Source organism: Mesocricetus auratus, unplaced genomic scaffold (assembly GCF_017639785.1).
Source record: "Mesocricetus auratus isolate SY011 unplaced genomic scaffold, BCM_Maur_2.0 Super-Scaffold_100003, whole genome shotgun sequence".
Classification (NCBI taxonomy): Eukaryota; Metazoa; Chordata; class Mammalia; order Rodentia; family Cricetidae; genus Mesocricetus; species Mesocricetus auratus.
In genome coordinates, this window is record NW_024429188.1 from 68,104,464 (window position 1) to 68,119,853 (window position 15,390).

At 34.4% G+C, this 15,390-nt stretch overlaps 1 protein-coding gene across 6 annotated transcripts in view; it reads left to right on the top strand.

Annotated features, from left to right (window-relative positions):
- Positions 1–15,390, top strand: part of Diaph2 (diaphanous related formin 2) — a 722,722-nt gene that overhangs the window by 326,123 nt on the left and 381,209 nt on the right. For all 6 annotated transcript variants that reach the window (XM_013115224.3, XM_040744363.1, XM_040744364.1 and 3 more), the window contains one exon: positions 6,827–6,928. In XM_013115224.3, coding sequence (XP_012970678.1) covers positions 6,827–6,928 — 102 coding nt within the window. The remainder of the gene's footprint in view (positions 1–6,826; positions 6,929–15,390) is intronic.

Here is a 15,390-nt window from a genome sequence, read left to right on the forward strand (position 1 = left end):
AAAATCTGTTGTATTGTATTGATTGTTGGTTGTATTTATTCTTCATCTGCTTGATTCAGCCATGTCATTATTAACAGAATGGTTTTTGAAAATGAACCCTTTTAGGATGCTGCCATTTGAACTTTACTAATAGCCTTTTATGTTTTGTTTATTCTATTTAGTTCCTTTTGAATCAGTCAGAGTTAAGTTAGTGTACTGTGCCCATAGTAATTATTATAATATCACCTTATAGGAAGAATTATGTATTTTCAAACTGTTACATGAACCTTTTCTACCTGATCATGCTGGAGGAATTTAAATTCCATGCTAGACTTAACTGTTTCTATGTAATATTTTCCCTCAGAGATTTATGTCTTTATGGAAATGTTAAGATATAAAACAGTATTATGTTGGCTTTTATGTGGTATGGAGAAGTATCTGCTCAGTTACTTATTATTTCATTCGTGGATAGTTTATTTGATAGTTGTTTCATTATCACATACACCACGCACATGCACACCACATACATATATACCATACACACCAAACCAAAACAACTTAAGGAAGGAAGATTTTTTGGCTAGAATTTTAAGGAAACATCCATCATGATTTGAAATGCATTACAATAAAAAGCCCGAGGCATCTGGCCACATTGTATTCAGAGTCAATAATCAAAGAGGGTTGTGTGATTCTTTCTTCTCAGCTAGCTTTCTGTTTTTTGTTTGGGAAGTCTGCTCAGGGAATGGTTCTGCTCACACAGTTAACCGGGGGGGGAACATCTCTTACAGATATGCACAGTGCTTTGTCTCTTCACTGATAACAGAGCTTGTCCAGTTAACAAATCAGTAGTAAGCATTACAGGTGTTGGTTTCTCTGAATGTTCACATGCATGATAGGGGACGTTTGTCCTCATGTGAACAGTAGTTCAGTACTTTAGGATCCTATTTTGGAGTGGTTACTTGTGGCCCGATGACATACACATGTGTTTGTAAAACGAAAATCTATGGGAACAGCTACTAGGTTTAGTATGCATGATAATTTTTTAAATAAAAGCATAAGTACTCCAGATGAAGTGATTATCTGTTGCTGATGAGAAATTACTGATTGGCAAACAGTAGTAATTTGTTGAGCTAAACTTAAGAAAAACATTTGACATAGTATAGTATAATACTAAACCATATACGTGCATGAGGAAGTTCTCATCATTTTTGAACAGGAACAGTCACAGGTACAGAGAAGACATGTGTTGGTATTTTTTTTTCAAATAGGATTTGAGAAACTTTGCCTGTGCTCTTCCTTAGATCCTAAACATGGATGGCTTTTGTCTGATTTTATGTCAAGGCTTTCTCACAAGTGGTGCTGTGTCAGCTTTGGTAAAGAGGACAGGCTTTCATGGGAACACTAAGAAGCTGCTTAACCAGTATAAAACCAGTCATGAGTTAACAAGCATATTTGTATACTCTGTTGTATATGTAACAGTCTTTTTTTGTGGAACTTGGCATTGGCATATATTTCAAATCATTTGTACATGCCATCTATCATTATTGTTTTGCATTTATTGCTAGAGTGTTGGAAGAGTTAGCCATATAAATATTTATAAATATGAGTACAAATTGCGAGTTGAAAAGACAATCCTATTTTGAAGATTTCAGAAAAGACTGTTTACTGTTTTTCTATCTGTTAGAAAATCAGTGCCCTTAGCCAAATACACTTTTTATATATTATTTTCGTAGATAATTTGAATATTGCTTTGAGGTGGAAATATTTCAAACAATACAGAATTGGACTTTTTTGCAAAGCTATTTCAATTCATGTTTAACTAGCTGTCCTTTATTCATCATGTAACTAAGTGGCCGATAATATGACCTGCTCAAAATCATGTGATTGTCTCTTATTCTTTTAAAAGTCATTGATTTCTCCTTGTGCATATGTGTGCAATATTTTATAAGTCTATAAAAATGTTGACAGTTATTTTCTGAAACAACCACCCTCACAAGAAGACGTGAAGTAGTTTACTTTATGCCTTCATGATTGTTGTTCAGAGGACAAACAAACTGAAAAGTGAGTATATCCCTTGCAGATGTGAAGGATAGTATCTACACAGTAATGGTTAGTAGAAAAATGTTGCTGACTGGCTCATTAAAGTCATTATAGCATATGACAATGCCCATCGTAATAATGCTTATGAAATGCATTTATTATCCTTCTTCCCCAGAAGAAAACATGAACCTCAAACTGATGCTCATCATCCCCATTCTATTCTTTTTTCTGTCTGTTTTTTTTGAGTCATGGTTTCTCTGTGGCTTTGGAGTCTGTCCTGGAACTATCTCTTGTAGATCAGGCTGGTCTGGAACTCAGAGGGATTCACCTGTCTCGGACTCCCAAGCACTGGGACTTAAAGTGTGTTCCACCACGGCCCAGCTCCATTTTATTCTTCATGATTTTGCAGCATATGGACGTGCAACTATAGTGTATGGTTAGGTTTTTTCCCTTTTCAAATGCTCTGTAAAAGGTAAAGTACAACATAGGTATTATTTTATTATAGTTACTTTTATTTGTGGTCATAAACACTGATAGTATAACACTTTTGTCTTAAATATTTCTGTACATGCTGTTTGTCTAAATCTTGCAAACCTTCTCTAGATCTGATGGTTTCAAGTGCTTTATCTCATATATGTTGAAGTACATAATATCCACCATAAACTCAAACTTACTGGCTCAAACCTTGTGGGTAGGGCCCTTTTGTCTGTGTTTAGTCCTTTCTATGATTTTATTTTCACACACTATAGTTTATTAGTACTGTCTCTAGTGTTTCAGAATAGATGATTTGTATATTTGGAATTACTGAGTAGTGGTGCAATGTTTCCTGAAATGGTATGTTAATATATCCTATGTGTTCTAATATATCATATTTTTATCATATGGGAATTAATATGGCTATAAGCTAGTAGTATCCCAGTGTCTAGACTTGTTTGTTTGCTTTGGTATTTTTTTTATTTGTTTACTGTTGTTCACTTCTGGGAATTGACTCCAGAGCAACAGTCATGCTAACTTTAACTATGGTTGAAGTGGCGTTTGTTGTTTTGAAAACTTAGAAGCTGTGTATGTAACCAATCTTGGTGAAAGAATGATCGCTAACAGTTTCCGAGGTTCAGTCCTTTATGATCATGAAGGCAATCATGGCAGCATGCAGGCAGACATGAAACTGCAGCAATAGCACAGTGTATTTCATCTTGTAAACAACAGGAATTCAACTCCTGTCACATTCAGGGAAGCTTGAGTAAAAGACCCCAAAGCTTGCCCCCACAGTGACACACTTCTTTCAACAATACCACACCTACATCAACAAAAACACAATACTAATAGTGCCATTCTCTTTGGGAGCCATTTTTTTAGATTTGTTCAATTTATATTTGCTCTGTAACTATAAGATTTGCACAGATATTGGGTATTTCTAATCAAAAGAAAAGATTTGCCTTATCACATTTACATCATTTGGAAGACATACTGCTATTGTTTTAAGCATGACGTGGTTTCACAGGAGCATACATGTCCCTTTGAGACTTGGAATCCTCCAGTAGCACAGTATCTAATGGGTAATGTGGCATTTACATTGAAGGCAACGAGTATTAAGAGGCAAACATATATTTAAAACAAAAAAAAATAAGGAAAGTACCAGCCTTTGGTACTATATAAAAGAAAACAGATGTTTTTGTATTTACCCTCAAGAACAAAGATCAAAAACACAGGAATATAATATAAAAGACTTAAATATGCTTAGTTATGGTTTCTGTTGCTTCATGAAACACCCTGACCAAAAAGCAAGTTGGGAAAGAAAGTGTTTATTTGACTTTAACTTCCACATCGCTGTACATCATCAAAAGAAATTAGATCAAGCATTCATGTAGGGCTGGAACCTGGAGGCAGGAATAATGCAGAGGCCATGGAGGCATGCCGCCTACTGGCTTGATCCTAATGTCTTGATCCTCAGTCTACTTTCTTACAGAACTAGGGACCACCAGCCCTGGGATTGCACTACCCACAAGGAGCTGGGTCTTCCCCATCAAACACTAATTAAGAAAATGCCTTACTGCCCTGCTTACAGCCTGGTCTTATGGAGGCATTTTCTTAATTGAGGCTCATTCTTTTCAGATGACTTTAGCTTGTGTCAAATTGATGTGCAACTAGCCAGCACATATGCACACATGCATACACAACTCGTTAAGCCATAAGAAAGTGTTAGAAAGCATGCCCTAATAACATATAATACTTAATGAATTGAAATTTTTGTTCAAGCAATTGGAGAAAGTTGTCTTAATATGACAGAAACTTTGGCAACTTTTTGAGAAAAACATCCTTGTCTTCATTAATCTGTGCATGTATACTTATCAATATAATTTAAATCAATTTCTGTATCTTTCCATTTATCCCTCTGTTCATGGCTAGAAAATGCTACAATAATACAGTTTAAAAGAAATATTGGCCCTGGTCCATTTATGTGGTAAATGATAGAGTTAATCAGAGTGAACTTAACTCAGTTCTCTACTACTAAAATGACTTAATGAGATATAAGACAAAAAAAGAAAGGTTATGTTTTGTCAAGAAGGAAAGGGCAGTATGGTTCAATACCTTTACTTAAGTAACCTTTACAGGTGCAATTAACATTTAAAAGAAATAAAGTTTTGGAAGCATTATAGAATAATTGCATAAATGTAAAAAGTAGTTAGAAGCCTATGGTCAGTTAGGAGAAATGTCTTCAAATAACACTGACAGTTATCAGAAAGTGAATTTGTGATGCATACATGATGAGGGGAAAGAACTCCTCATTTGGTGGCATACTTTCTTCTTTCTCCTTTGTTGTTTTCTTAGTAAACTTCAGCTCACTGACATTTTCTAGAATGAAATTTTCATACTCACCCAGAATTGATCTTTCAAGCACAAATTGTGAAGTAGTTGAGAGAGAAAAGCATGCTATTAAGTGGCAATAAGGGAGAGAGAAATAGAATGGATCATACCTTAAAACTTGCAGTTCCTTCGTCTATTACCCAGTAATTTGTCAGATTCTATTGCATTTCAAGGGTTTTTTGACTATTTGTTTGTGTCCAATTTCTAATACTATGATGAAATTTCTCCCACATGTGGTGGGTATGTGAACTATTAATCGAACTTTTCAATTTATTTACAAAGCAGAATAGTTGCAGTGTGAATGAAACACTAAATTCAAGAGCTCTTTTATTTTTTTTCAAGTGAAGAGTCGTTATATAATACGAATTTTGCAGTAACAGTTTTAACTGCTTGAGTATGTCTCTATGAAATTGACAATTGCTCTTGGCCACTGTCATAGAACTGATTTTGCAGAAGCCTTTTCTATATTGGGCATTTCTAGTCACCTCTGCAAGTAACTTACACATTCTCCAAATGAATTTTTCCATTTCCAGGTAGCAGCTGAGAGTGATTTTCCCCATTTCCTGTGTAAGATTACTCTGAGAGTATACAGTATAGACAGAAGAAACATTCGCCTCTTGGTATATAGAAGCATTCTAAGAGCCAAGAATCCATGCTTTATGGAAAATTAGAGAGAATGGCTTTTTCTGTGCTCCTTTCTCTGGAGGTGTGACATGTAGGTAAGGGTTAGAATAAAGCATAGGACATGTGACATTGAAATGGAAAGTTTTAAGTATGTTGAATAAAATTATTTCATAATTTCAATAATACTTTTAATCTATATAATTTAGTTGCACTGTAGTGAAAAGTATGTTACAAAGTCTATCTTTGCTTTTCTTATCAGTATACTTAAGACAAAAAAATTCCAATAGCCTGGTTGTGGTAGCATATGCCTTTAATCCCTGCACACTGGATGCAGATGGAGGTGGATCTCTGTGACTCAAGGCCAGCCTGGTCTACAGAGGAAATAAAATCACACTTCTGTGTGATGTCATATACATAGTTTCCTTGGTTTCTGTGCTAAAGTCAATTTTATTCCAGTTTAAACTGGCTTCACAATGGTATTGAAAAATCACTACTTCACACTCACTACAATGTTTTTTAATGTCATTTGCTGGTGTCTTAGGGATTCTATTGCTTTATGAAACACTATTATCAAAGTCATGTTGGTAAGGAAAGGGTTTATTTGGCTTACACTTTCATATCACTGTTCATCATCAAAGGAAGTCAGGACAGGAATTCTAACAGGGCAGGAACTTGGAGGCAGGAACTGAGGCAGAGGCCACAGAAGGATGCTGCTCACTGGCTTAATCCCTATAGTTTGCTCAACTTGCTTTCTTAAAGGCACCACCCACAATGAGTGGGGCCTCCTCCATGAATCACTAATTAAGAAAATACCTTACACGGTTTTGTACAACCAGATCTTTTTTAGACATTTTCTTAATTGACTTTAGCTTGTTTCAAGTTGACAGGAAACTATCCTTCATAGCTGGTAAAGATACAGGAAATTGAAAATCATATGTACTATTAATAGTGATTGTTGTAGTTTAGCATCAGTAAAACAGTTTCTAAAAGCAACTCCCTATCTAACTTTGATGATTATGTAGCAATTTGATGGGGTCAGCAGATGTCCACATTAAACATTATGTCTGCTTGTATGTCAGACGTTATTCCTGGTTGAAATTAGCCAATCAGCAGGACAAGGTGATTCGTCTATTGTGATGTATAGCTATACCAGAAGTTATGGGTCTTTCATATGCTAACACAACTTCCCTTTGCAGCTAGTTTATACATTGTTTTTCTTAATTTAAAGGGTTGGTTGTTTTTTAATATACTGCTGATGTATGCTTAAAAATCTTACTGATCAGATACTAACTACTAACTTTTATGCTATTCTTTTTAGAATCTTGTTAAACATCTTCCTGAGCAGAATGTACTCAGAGAACTAGCACAGCTTAAGAATGAATATAATGATCTCTGTGAACCGGAGCAGTTTGGTGTTGTGGTATGTATTGATCACAAAGGTATAAGGATACACTTCTCACAAACATATACATTGTTTTATTTCTTTTACTTTATAGCTACATTATTAAATATAATATTGACTTAGAAAACATCTTTACCTTCATCATTGTGGTATTGAAAATTAAATATGTTACTTTTTAAGTTCACAAAACAAATGTCAAATCATTCTTTTCAACAATGTTGATATTTAATGAAATTAATGCATGCAAAATAGCATGCTATATTGAATTGACTAATTTTCTTCCCTTCAGATCTGAATGTTAGAATTTAGCCCCCTAAAAACTAAAGCTGAAATAAAAATAATAATATTTAGAGAAATTTTTTAAAAAACTAGCAACTATTTTTACTATATACATTGTATCAAGAAATGCCATATTTTCAAATTTTCTAGAGTGTCAATAATCAATTGAGAACTTGCAATTTGTGTTTCCATTAGGTCAAGTAACTTACAAAGGTACCTTATGTAATTTAACCCTTTATCCTTATCCCCATCATTTCAAATGACAAAAAAATGACTTAATATAAAGAATGTCATCATATAATAAAATACCACAAACCTGCTATTGAAATGAATGGCCAGAAAGAAAAGAAAGGACATTGAAATTAGTTTCTTTGAATAAAACCTATTTTTTTTTTCAGAGATGGGGCCCGAACCCACAGCCTTGTGCTTGCTAGGCACGCATTCTCCTACTCTACTCTGCTAAATTTCCAACCCCTAAAAGCTATTTTTAACTATGGTGTTCAGGACAGATTTATTTGCTATATGAACTTCTGGTTTACTCTGGCTTTCTAATTGTTTTTCATTTGTAAGCAAAGGATTGTAAAATTATCATTCGATCTGTTTTCAAGTATCAACTTCATTCAAAATATCTCATAATGTTTCAAAGTGGCTACAACTTAGATTTGATCTGATTTCCTCCATCAGTTTTGAAATCTTGTTCATATTAAACTCCATGAAATTGGAGTAAGTGTGTTCTTTTTTAGCATATACAATAAACTCTTGTCCATATTTAAATTATTTTGATTCTAGATCATGCTGATGCCTACATTGAGTAGAAAGATTTGTCAAATCCTTGAAAAGGAAACTAGACAAGCAAATTTTGGATCAAATAGAACATATAATGGAGATGGGGAACATATTTCTCTCATTTTTAAATCAGATCTATTAGTCAACTGAATTGACTCTGTATTATTTATTAACTGGTGGCACTTTAGCAGAGTGCTAAATAATAAAATTTGTAGCCCCAAGTCCACACTTGTAATCTAAGCAGCTCAGATCCATCTTATAATTGAAGCAGGGCTATACACAGTCTGAGATTTCAGCTGCATCATGATGGTTATGAGTTTTACAGTAGGTACACTACATAGTTTCTCAGAAACCATTTTTTTCACGAGTGCAGTTTATCTTGAAAGATGTATTAGTTTGCCAAGCAAGTCCTTCACGAGGAATATCCTTGGTACTTCACTGAGGAAATGAAATTGGGGTGCATAAAAAGCAATATACCTTCTGAACTAAAGGCAAAAATAGAAAATGGAAGAAATTTCTTGTTTATGCACATAACTATCAATATTTAAGGCTGTTTATGCATAAATTCTCCTACTCTCCTTGTGTACTCTCACTGTCTTTTGCTCTCTCTCTCTCTCTCTGCTGGGGTGGTGTCAGAGAGAATCTACTACATTGCTAAGCAGTTTATACTATGTAAATTGCCTAGGAGTATCAATTGAGACTTACTAAATAAAGGTTACACACACTCTTTTTAACAAACATAATATTCATTATATAATAATAACCTTAGTAATTAATTAGTAATAATAAACAATAACCCTAGTCTTTTAAAGTTGTTTGCAGTTTCTTGTGTAAAATAGGTAGTGGATGTTTGTGGAGTCATAAGAACCATATATGATAAAAGTGTGAGGCAGAGATTTTAAAAGGAAAGAAACATAAAATATGCACTAAAAATATCAACTTAAATTAGTTCTGTGAGAATATACTATCATACTATTTAACCCTTAAACTTATATTAGCTGACTAATGGGAAGATACCTTTGAAAAGAAGAATCATTCTCAATAATGAGAGGACCCCCAACTTTGGAAAGTCCCTGTCCTCGGCTTTCTTCAGCCATTGCCAATGTTATTTAGTATATCCACATTAAAATTATATTTATGATTTCAGTATCAAAATCCTTCAGTGCTTCCCTGACTTTTAGAAAATAGGTTTCAACCTCTTGCTTCCGTGTTCTCCTGTCTTTCATTTCTTACCATTTCTTCTTCTTTCTGTACATCCATTCTTTTCATCTGCTACAAACCCTTCTTTGCCATTGGCATAGCAAAAGCAATTCAGGACCTCTTAGTGTCTCTTCTGTCTCCATAGTTGCTTTGTTGTTACATCACCCCGGCTGGTTTCTACCATGATTTCAAGCTAGTCTCCTGTATCAACCTCTTAGAGACTGGAGTTACTCAGCCTTGTTCTTAGAGTAATGCTGTTTGTTGTTGTTGCTCTGGGGACTAAGCTGAGGATCTCCCATGTGCTAGGCAAGTACTGCAGAATAGATCTATCCCTACCCTCCTCCATTTTTTAAATTTATTCCTTCTTTGTGAAATTTCAGAAAAGGAGAGAGTCAGTTTTTATTACTAATGCTCCATTGCAGTGATACTGATAGCAAAAGTTTACTAAATTGTACTTTGTGCTAACATTTTTATGTGGGCCATATTTTAAATAATATTTTTAATTTATTCATCAGAAAATTCATATGTTTATATAACATGTTTTAATCATTTCTGGCCAATGTTGCCTCCATCAACTCCCCCCTCGTGCCTACCCTCATTTCTTCCCAACTTCATGTCCTCATTTTTGTTATCAATAGCCCCTGAGTGCAATTAATGCTGTCTATATGCACAGGGCTGTGGAGTTACCCTGTGAGGTGTGGACAACTTACCAGGGCCCATATCAACTCACAGCACCTGTGGTTACTTATGTAATGTCTGCAGAAGGTCAAGCCAGGCAATGTATTCATGTTCTTTTATGTTTTGTAAGGTAAAGGTTGACACTGTTATTATCTCTGAACTACTGCTGAGGAACTGAGACCAGCCCAACTCAGGCAACTGTTCCAAAGCTGCATAGTAAATAGGAGATGTAGAATTCAGTTACAATTCACAGGCTGTGCTTTTAGGTACGGTGATTTACTAAAGGAAGGGAGGTTGGGGGAGAGCGTGATGAGAAAGATAGATGCTCTAGGACATGCACATTTTTCCTATTTCTGCTTTGGGTATTACTAGCCCATCTAATTCCAGACAGCATTATTTCTTACTTACTATACTTGTGTTTTTCTCTCGCTGCTTCAATTTGTCACTCTACTCTGGCATTCTCTTCAAGAAAATAAATCTTGTTACTTGCTGCCTAAAATGGGTGGATAGATGTTTGAATTAAAATGTTTCTCTGACCCAAGGATCCTACTAGTTACTGCCCTCTTTCTGTTAGCTATCGTCAGCTTCTTCAGAAATCTCCACTCACTCTCTGTTGCCTTAGTTCCTATTCACTGTTCAACTGTCTTAAATTATGCATTGAAATTGATCAAGGAAAGGTCATTAACTACTTTCTAGTCACAGCTGAAATATACTTCAGACCTGCACTCCATCTGTACTGCCACTGCCATTGTCTGAAGCAGCATGACTATTCCCTGTAATTGTTACTGTATACTTTTAACTTTAGCTAGTTTCCTAATCAGTCTTACTTTAGTGCATCTATCGAGATTGTTTTATAGTGCATCTTATTAGTTACTTCCTAAAACACTAATGCCACATTATTTTTATTTTTTATTCCTTCCATCCTTCCTTCATCATGTATATATATAGTATACCTACAAATATGTGAGTAGATGTTCTTGTTTATGTCTTCATGTGTTGATGCCTGATTCAACATCAGGTTATCTTTTTCCTGTCAATTTTTTGCCTTATTTTTTTGGGGCAATGTTTCTCTGAACTTGGAGTTCACTATTTGAGCTGCCTTTACAGATATGTGCCTATGTACCGTCCCATGGGTGTTGGGGACTGAACTTAATTCCTTGTGTTTATTCAGCAAACACTTTGCCCACTGAGATATATCCCTAGCCATCTTAATATATCAGACACGTTTTGACCTAGCGTCTGCCAAGCTTTCTTAGTTTTAGCCTTGTGTGTGGACTGAGCTCTTGTTCATTGTACCTCAGCCATATTGAATTCCATTTTCATGTGTTTGGATTCATTTTTTTCTCAGAATCATTGCATGTGCTATCATCTCTGATTCCCATTCCTTATCTGCCTTTCTAAAACTTATCCTTTAAGTCTTAGCTTAAATTTAGATTTCTCATTAATTATGCCATTTGTGTAGCTGTCAAAAGTATAAAACTCTCAGAGCCTCCTTTAAAATTGCTCTCTATAACATAACATTCTTATTATTTATTTTTGAGGTTATTTGTTGAATATGTTCTCTTAGATTATAAGTTGTATATGTAGGTGAACTATACTGATGTTATTCCTTATATGTGTCTATAAAATTCTTGTTGAATGACTTAGTCCAGTGGACTTTTTCCATTCTTTTCATACTCTCAATTCATGTACCACATTCTAACATTGACAGATTTCATTTGTGTGTGTATAATATTTTCTTTTCTTGCTTTCTTAAATAATGAGGATCTTATTGTTGCTTTTATTTCACTATCTTTGACCCACTACACTGTAGAATTCCTGTTAACACATACCTCTCTAGATAATAATCAAGTCATATCAGCAAATGCAAGATATGTAACATACGTAAGTACTCCTATATTGACTAAATACCAATAAGAAAAAATGACATGTTTCTGGGTAGGTTTTCTTAAAGAGAGAAAATAAAGCTTATGTGAGTCAGTGCCTGGGTTGGTGAGCTTCCTCTAACCTTTTATTTATTTATTTTTTTACTGTCACAACCTTGGGTCTACTTATAATCACTTGTAATCAACTAGGAGAAATAAAAACATAGGAGAGGATTAAGCCGAAACAGACAAACAATATCAAGCCAGAGATTTTCCCTCTCTGTGGAGGCAGAACCCCTAGCAAGAGAGACTTGCTACTTCCTACACCTTTTATGATCAATAATCTTCTTTAAAGGGACAGATTGGCTGCATAGCTTCCCACTAACTTGTCCTAAAACCTACCTCCTACGGAATTGAATTTGGTACATCCATTGTAATTATGTGCTCTACCTTTACTGGAAGAAAAGCACAGATCTTTGAAAGCATTGGCAGCCAGAAGCCCCAGCTGGAGCTTTTAGATGCTTCCGAGTGTGTTTGCAGCTCAGCTGTTCTCAAACCTCAGAGCTGTGGAAAATTCCCACTTGTCTTGCACTGGGTTTGGAGACCCTTACTGTGTATATCTATTAAACTAGCATGTCTTCTGAGGAAAGAAGGCAATAATTAGTTCTCTTAGTAATCAGTACTTTTGTTGTTCTGACTTCAAAATTACCCATATTTTTCAATTAAAAACATTCTCAAGCTATAATCTAGTAAAAAAAGATGTTTCAATAACTTCATACATATAAATCTTTAATAAACAGAACAGATTATATGGTATTACTGACAGAACAATTATTTTTTTCTTACTTCTTTTGCAAAAATATGTGAAGGCAAAAGCAGCTATAACCTCCGTTTTCTTTAGTTGTTTTAAAGCATCTAAAGAGCTTATAAACCCTATTCAAGAGAGCTTAACCAGGTGAAAAGAGGATTGATAAAACGCTTTTCCTTTCCTATGTAATATCAAAAGCAATTAATTTAGAAAGAAAATAGTAGGTCTAGATGCTATTAATATTTCATTATTTCCTGGCTTTCCATATTCATTAAGAAAATTTCACATGTTATTATTTTGCTTGCAATCAGGGTGTTCAGCTTCGAGTTGTATTATTTTTTGTCAGTTAAGAGTACTAGATATTCTTTTTTATCCTTTTTAAATTTTGTGATGCTTCAGTGTTTATGTTTTCATTTTTCTTCATATATGAATCCTGGATCTTACCTGTAGATGTGGTTAATATTATCTGAGAAAACACCAGCTTAAAAACCAGGCAGTGGTGTCACAGGCTGTTAATCCCAGCATTTAGGAGACAGAGGCAGGGGGATTTCTGTGAGTTTGAAGACAGCTTGGTCTTTAGAGATAGTCCCAGGACTGCCAGGGCTATTATACAGAGAAATTCTGTCACCAAATTAAAAAAATGAAACAAAAGAGAGCCAGTTTAATATTTTTTGATCAAGTAAAAGAACATTCACTTTGAGTCATTCTCAAAACCTTATACTTATATAACTGTTCATTTCATTAACTTCTCATATTAATCCATGCTCATGATATAGTTGTTTATTTCAGTCACCTTTTGTAATAAAACAAGGAAAAATAAAACTACCTGAAAATTGAATATTCACAGGAAGTAGATGGCTTTCAATAAATTTTGTAATTGATTACTTTAAATTAAATTAAAATTACTGTGACTTCACCCTCTTTATCTCTTTAATTCCCTATTAGAATAACAGAGCTCCACAGTAGTTTTAATAGTCATTTGTGGCCTCAAATAGATGTTTTGACAAGAATATTTTGCAATTCTTGTTCAACTTCTCAGTGTGATTCCTCCGAGTTTATGGTGTCTTTGGAGGGCAGACAATGTTATTGTGTTCTGTTCTATACTAAAGACTAGTAGATGTTTTTCAGTGCCTAATTTTCACACATCACTATCTTAGGGGAAATATTCTCTATCAGCACATCATTATTTTTCTGATATAGAGTCAGCTTTCAACACTCTATTTTTTAAAGCTTCAATTCACAGATTAACCATGGATCTCAACTCTCATGACAGGTAACGTGCAAACATTTCCTGCTTTCTACATATAGGAGGAATTCTCATATTGATTACTTTGTTCAGGTATTGGATTTAGTGCAGGGAGTAAAACAATGAATAGGAGAGTCCCTGCCCGTGAAGTACTTATTGAGTATAAGAAGATTAGAAAAGTATTCATTTAATAGAAAAATCTCAAATGTATCTGCTTTATTCTTATAATTCAGACAAAATTTTGTCAGTCATTGCTTCTGAATCTCTCTTGAACCAGCTGTTCTGCCAATCTAACAAAAACCATCCTTGAATATGACCAAATTCATCCACTTTACAGTAGCAAAATACAAACAAATATTTTATAATCAGTGAATAATGTTTCCTAATAATGACTATTTTGAATACCCATGTAGTAATTGGAAAATATGTACTATTTTCAAGGGACCAATGTTTCAATTATATTCACATATGATAGGCATTAGTAAAAGGTGATATGAATAATCCTAAAGGTTTCATGACCTTCTCTTCAATCATACATGATATTTAGAACTGCTGCTTCTTATCTTTTCTTTTTGTGCATTGCTGTAGTATTTTGGTATTAGGTCTATATTCGCCAGCTTTATAGTTATGAAGTGTATACAATTCAAATTATATAAATGAAACTGTGCCTAACTCTTAGGGGAAATATCCCACTTTTAGTGCTCTCACTAAAGCTGTCAATGCACTTTTTTAATATAGTGCAGATCAGCTGAAGAAATGAGAGTGGCTTGATGTGATTTGATAGACACGTAACTTGCAATACAAATAAATCCCCTTCACAATACAACACTCTGGTCAGCATCCCAAAGCATTTCAAGGAAAGAATTATAAAGCAGAAGATGCCAATCAACTAAAATGCTGCGAGGGACCACAACAACATACCAAACCTACATTTCAGCAGAGTTTCTGCTTTATCTACTTATGTCACTTAGGAGCACTCAAGTGCCTTTATGAGACACACGCCTTTTAATAGCTGTATATGTGTCTGGAGATGTAGTTCAGTGCTTCCTATTATTTCTAAGCTTTACTATCCATGGTATTCCTTTACACAACAAAACCCTCTGATGCTATTTCAGCTTTTGTCTATCAATGCATACTGGGCTCACTGAAAAAGTTCATACATAAGACTGAAACAATCTTGTTGATGTATTCTAGACATAGCAATTGATTCTTGGAGTCTACCCACTGGATAATAGGTCACATTCTTCACTGACTACCACAGACACACATTGCTTAATTGTGGATCTAAAAAGACGTTACTTCATGTTTGGCAGACACATTAATGACCACGTGTCCTTCTTGCTAGGAATTTCTAAGCACAAATTTCTTCCTGAATCATATTGACTGATAGATTAACATCTAAAACCAAACAATTCAACAAAAGTAATTCTTTTGTATTTCATATTTGACCTCATAAATGATGTAATTTGAGGAAAATAAATTATTGTCATCAATATACAATCTGTCTCTCCTGGAAAAATCTGGAAATGGTTATTCATTTAAGGACTATTGCTAATATCAGTCAGCAAATATTTAATTATATAATATATGTAAGACTCTGAACTGGGTACTTATCAAA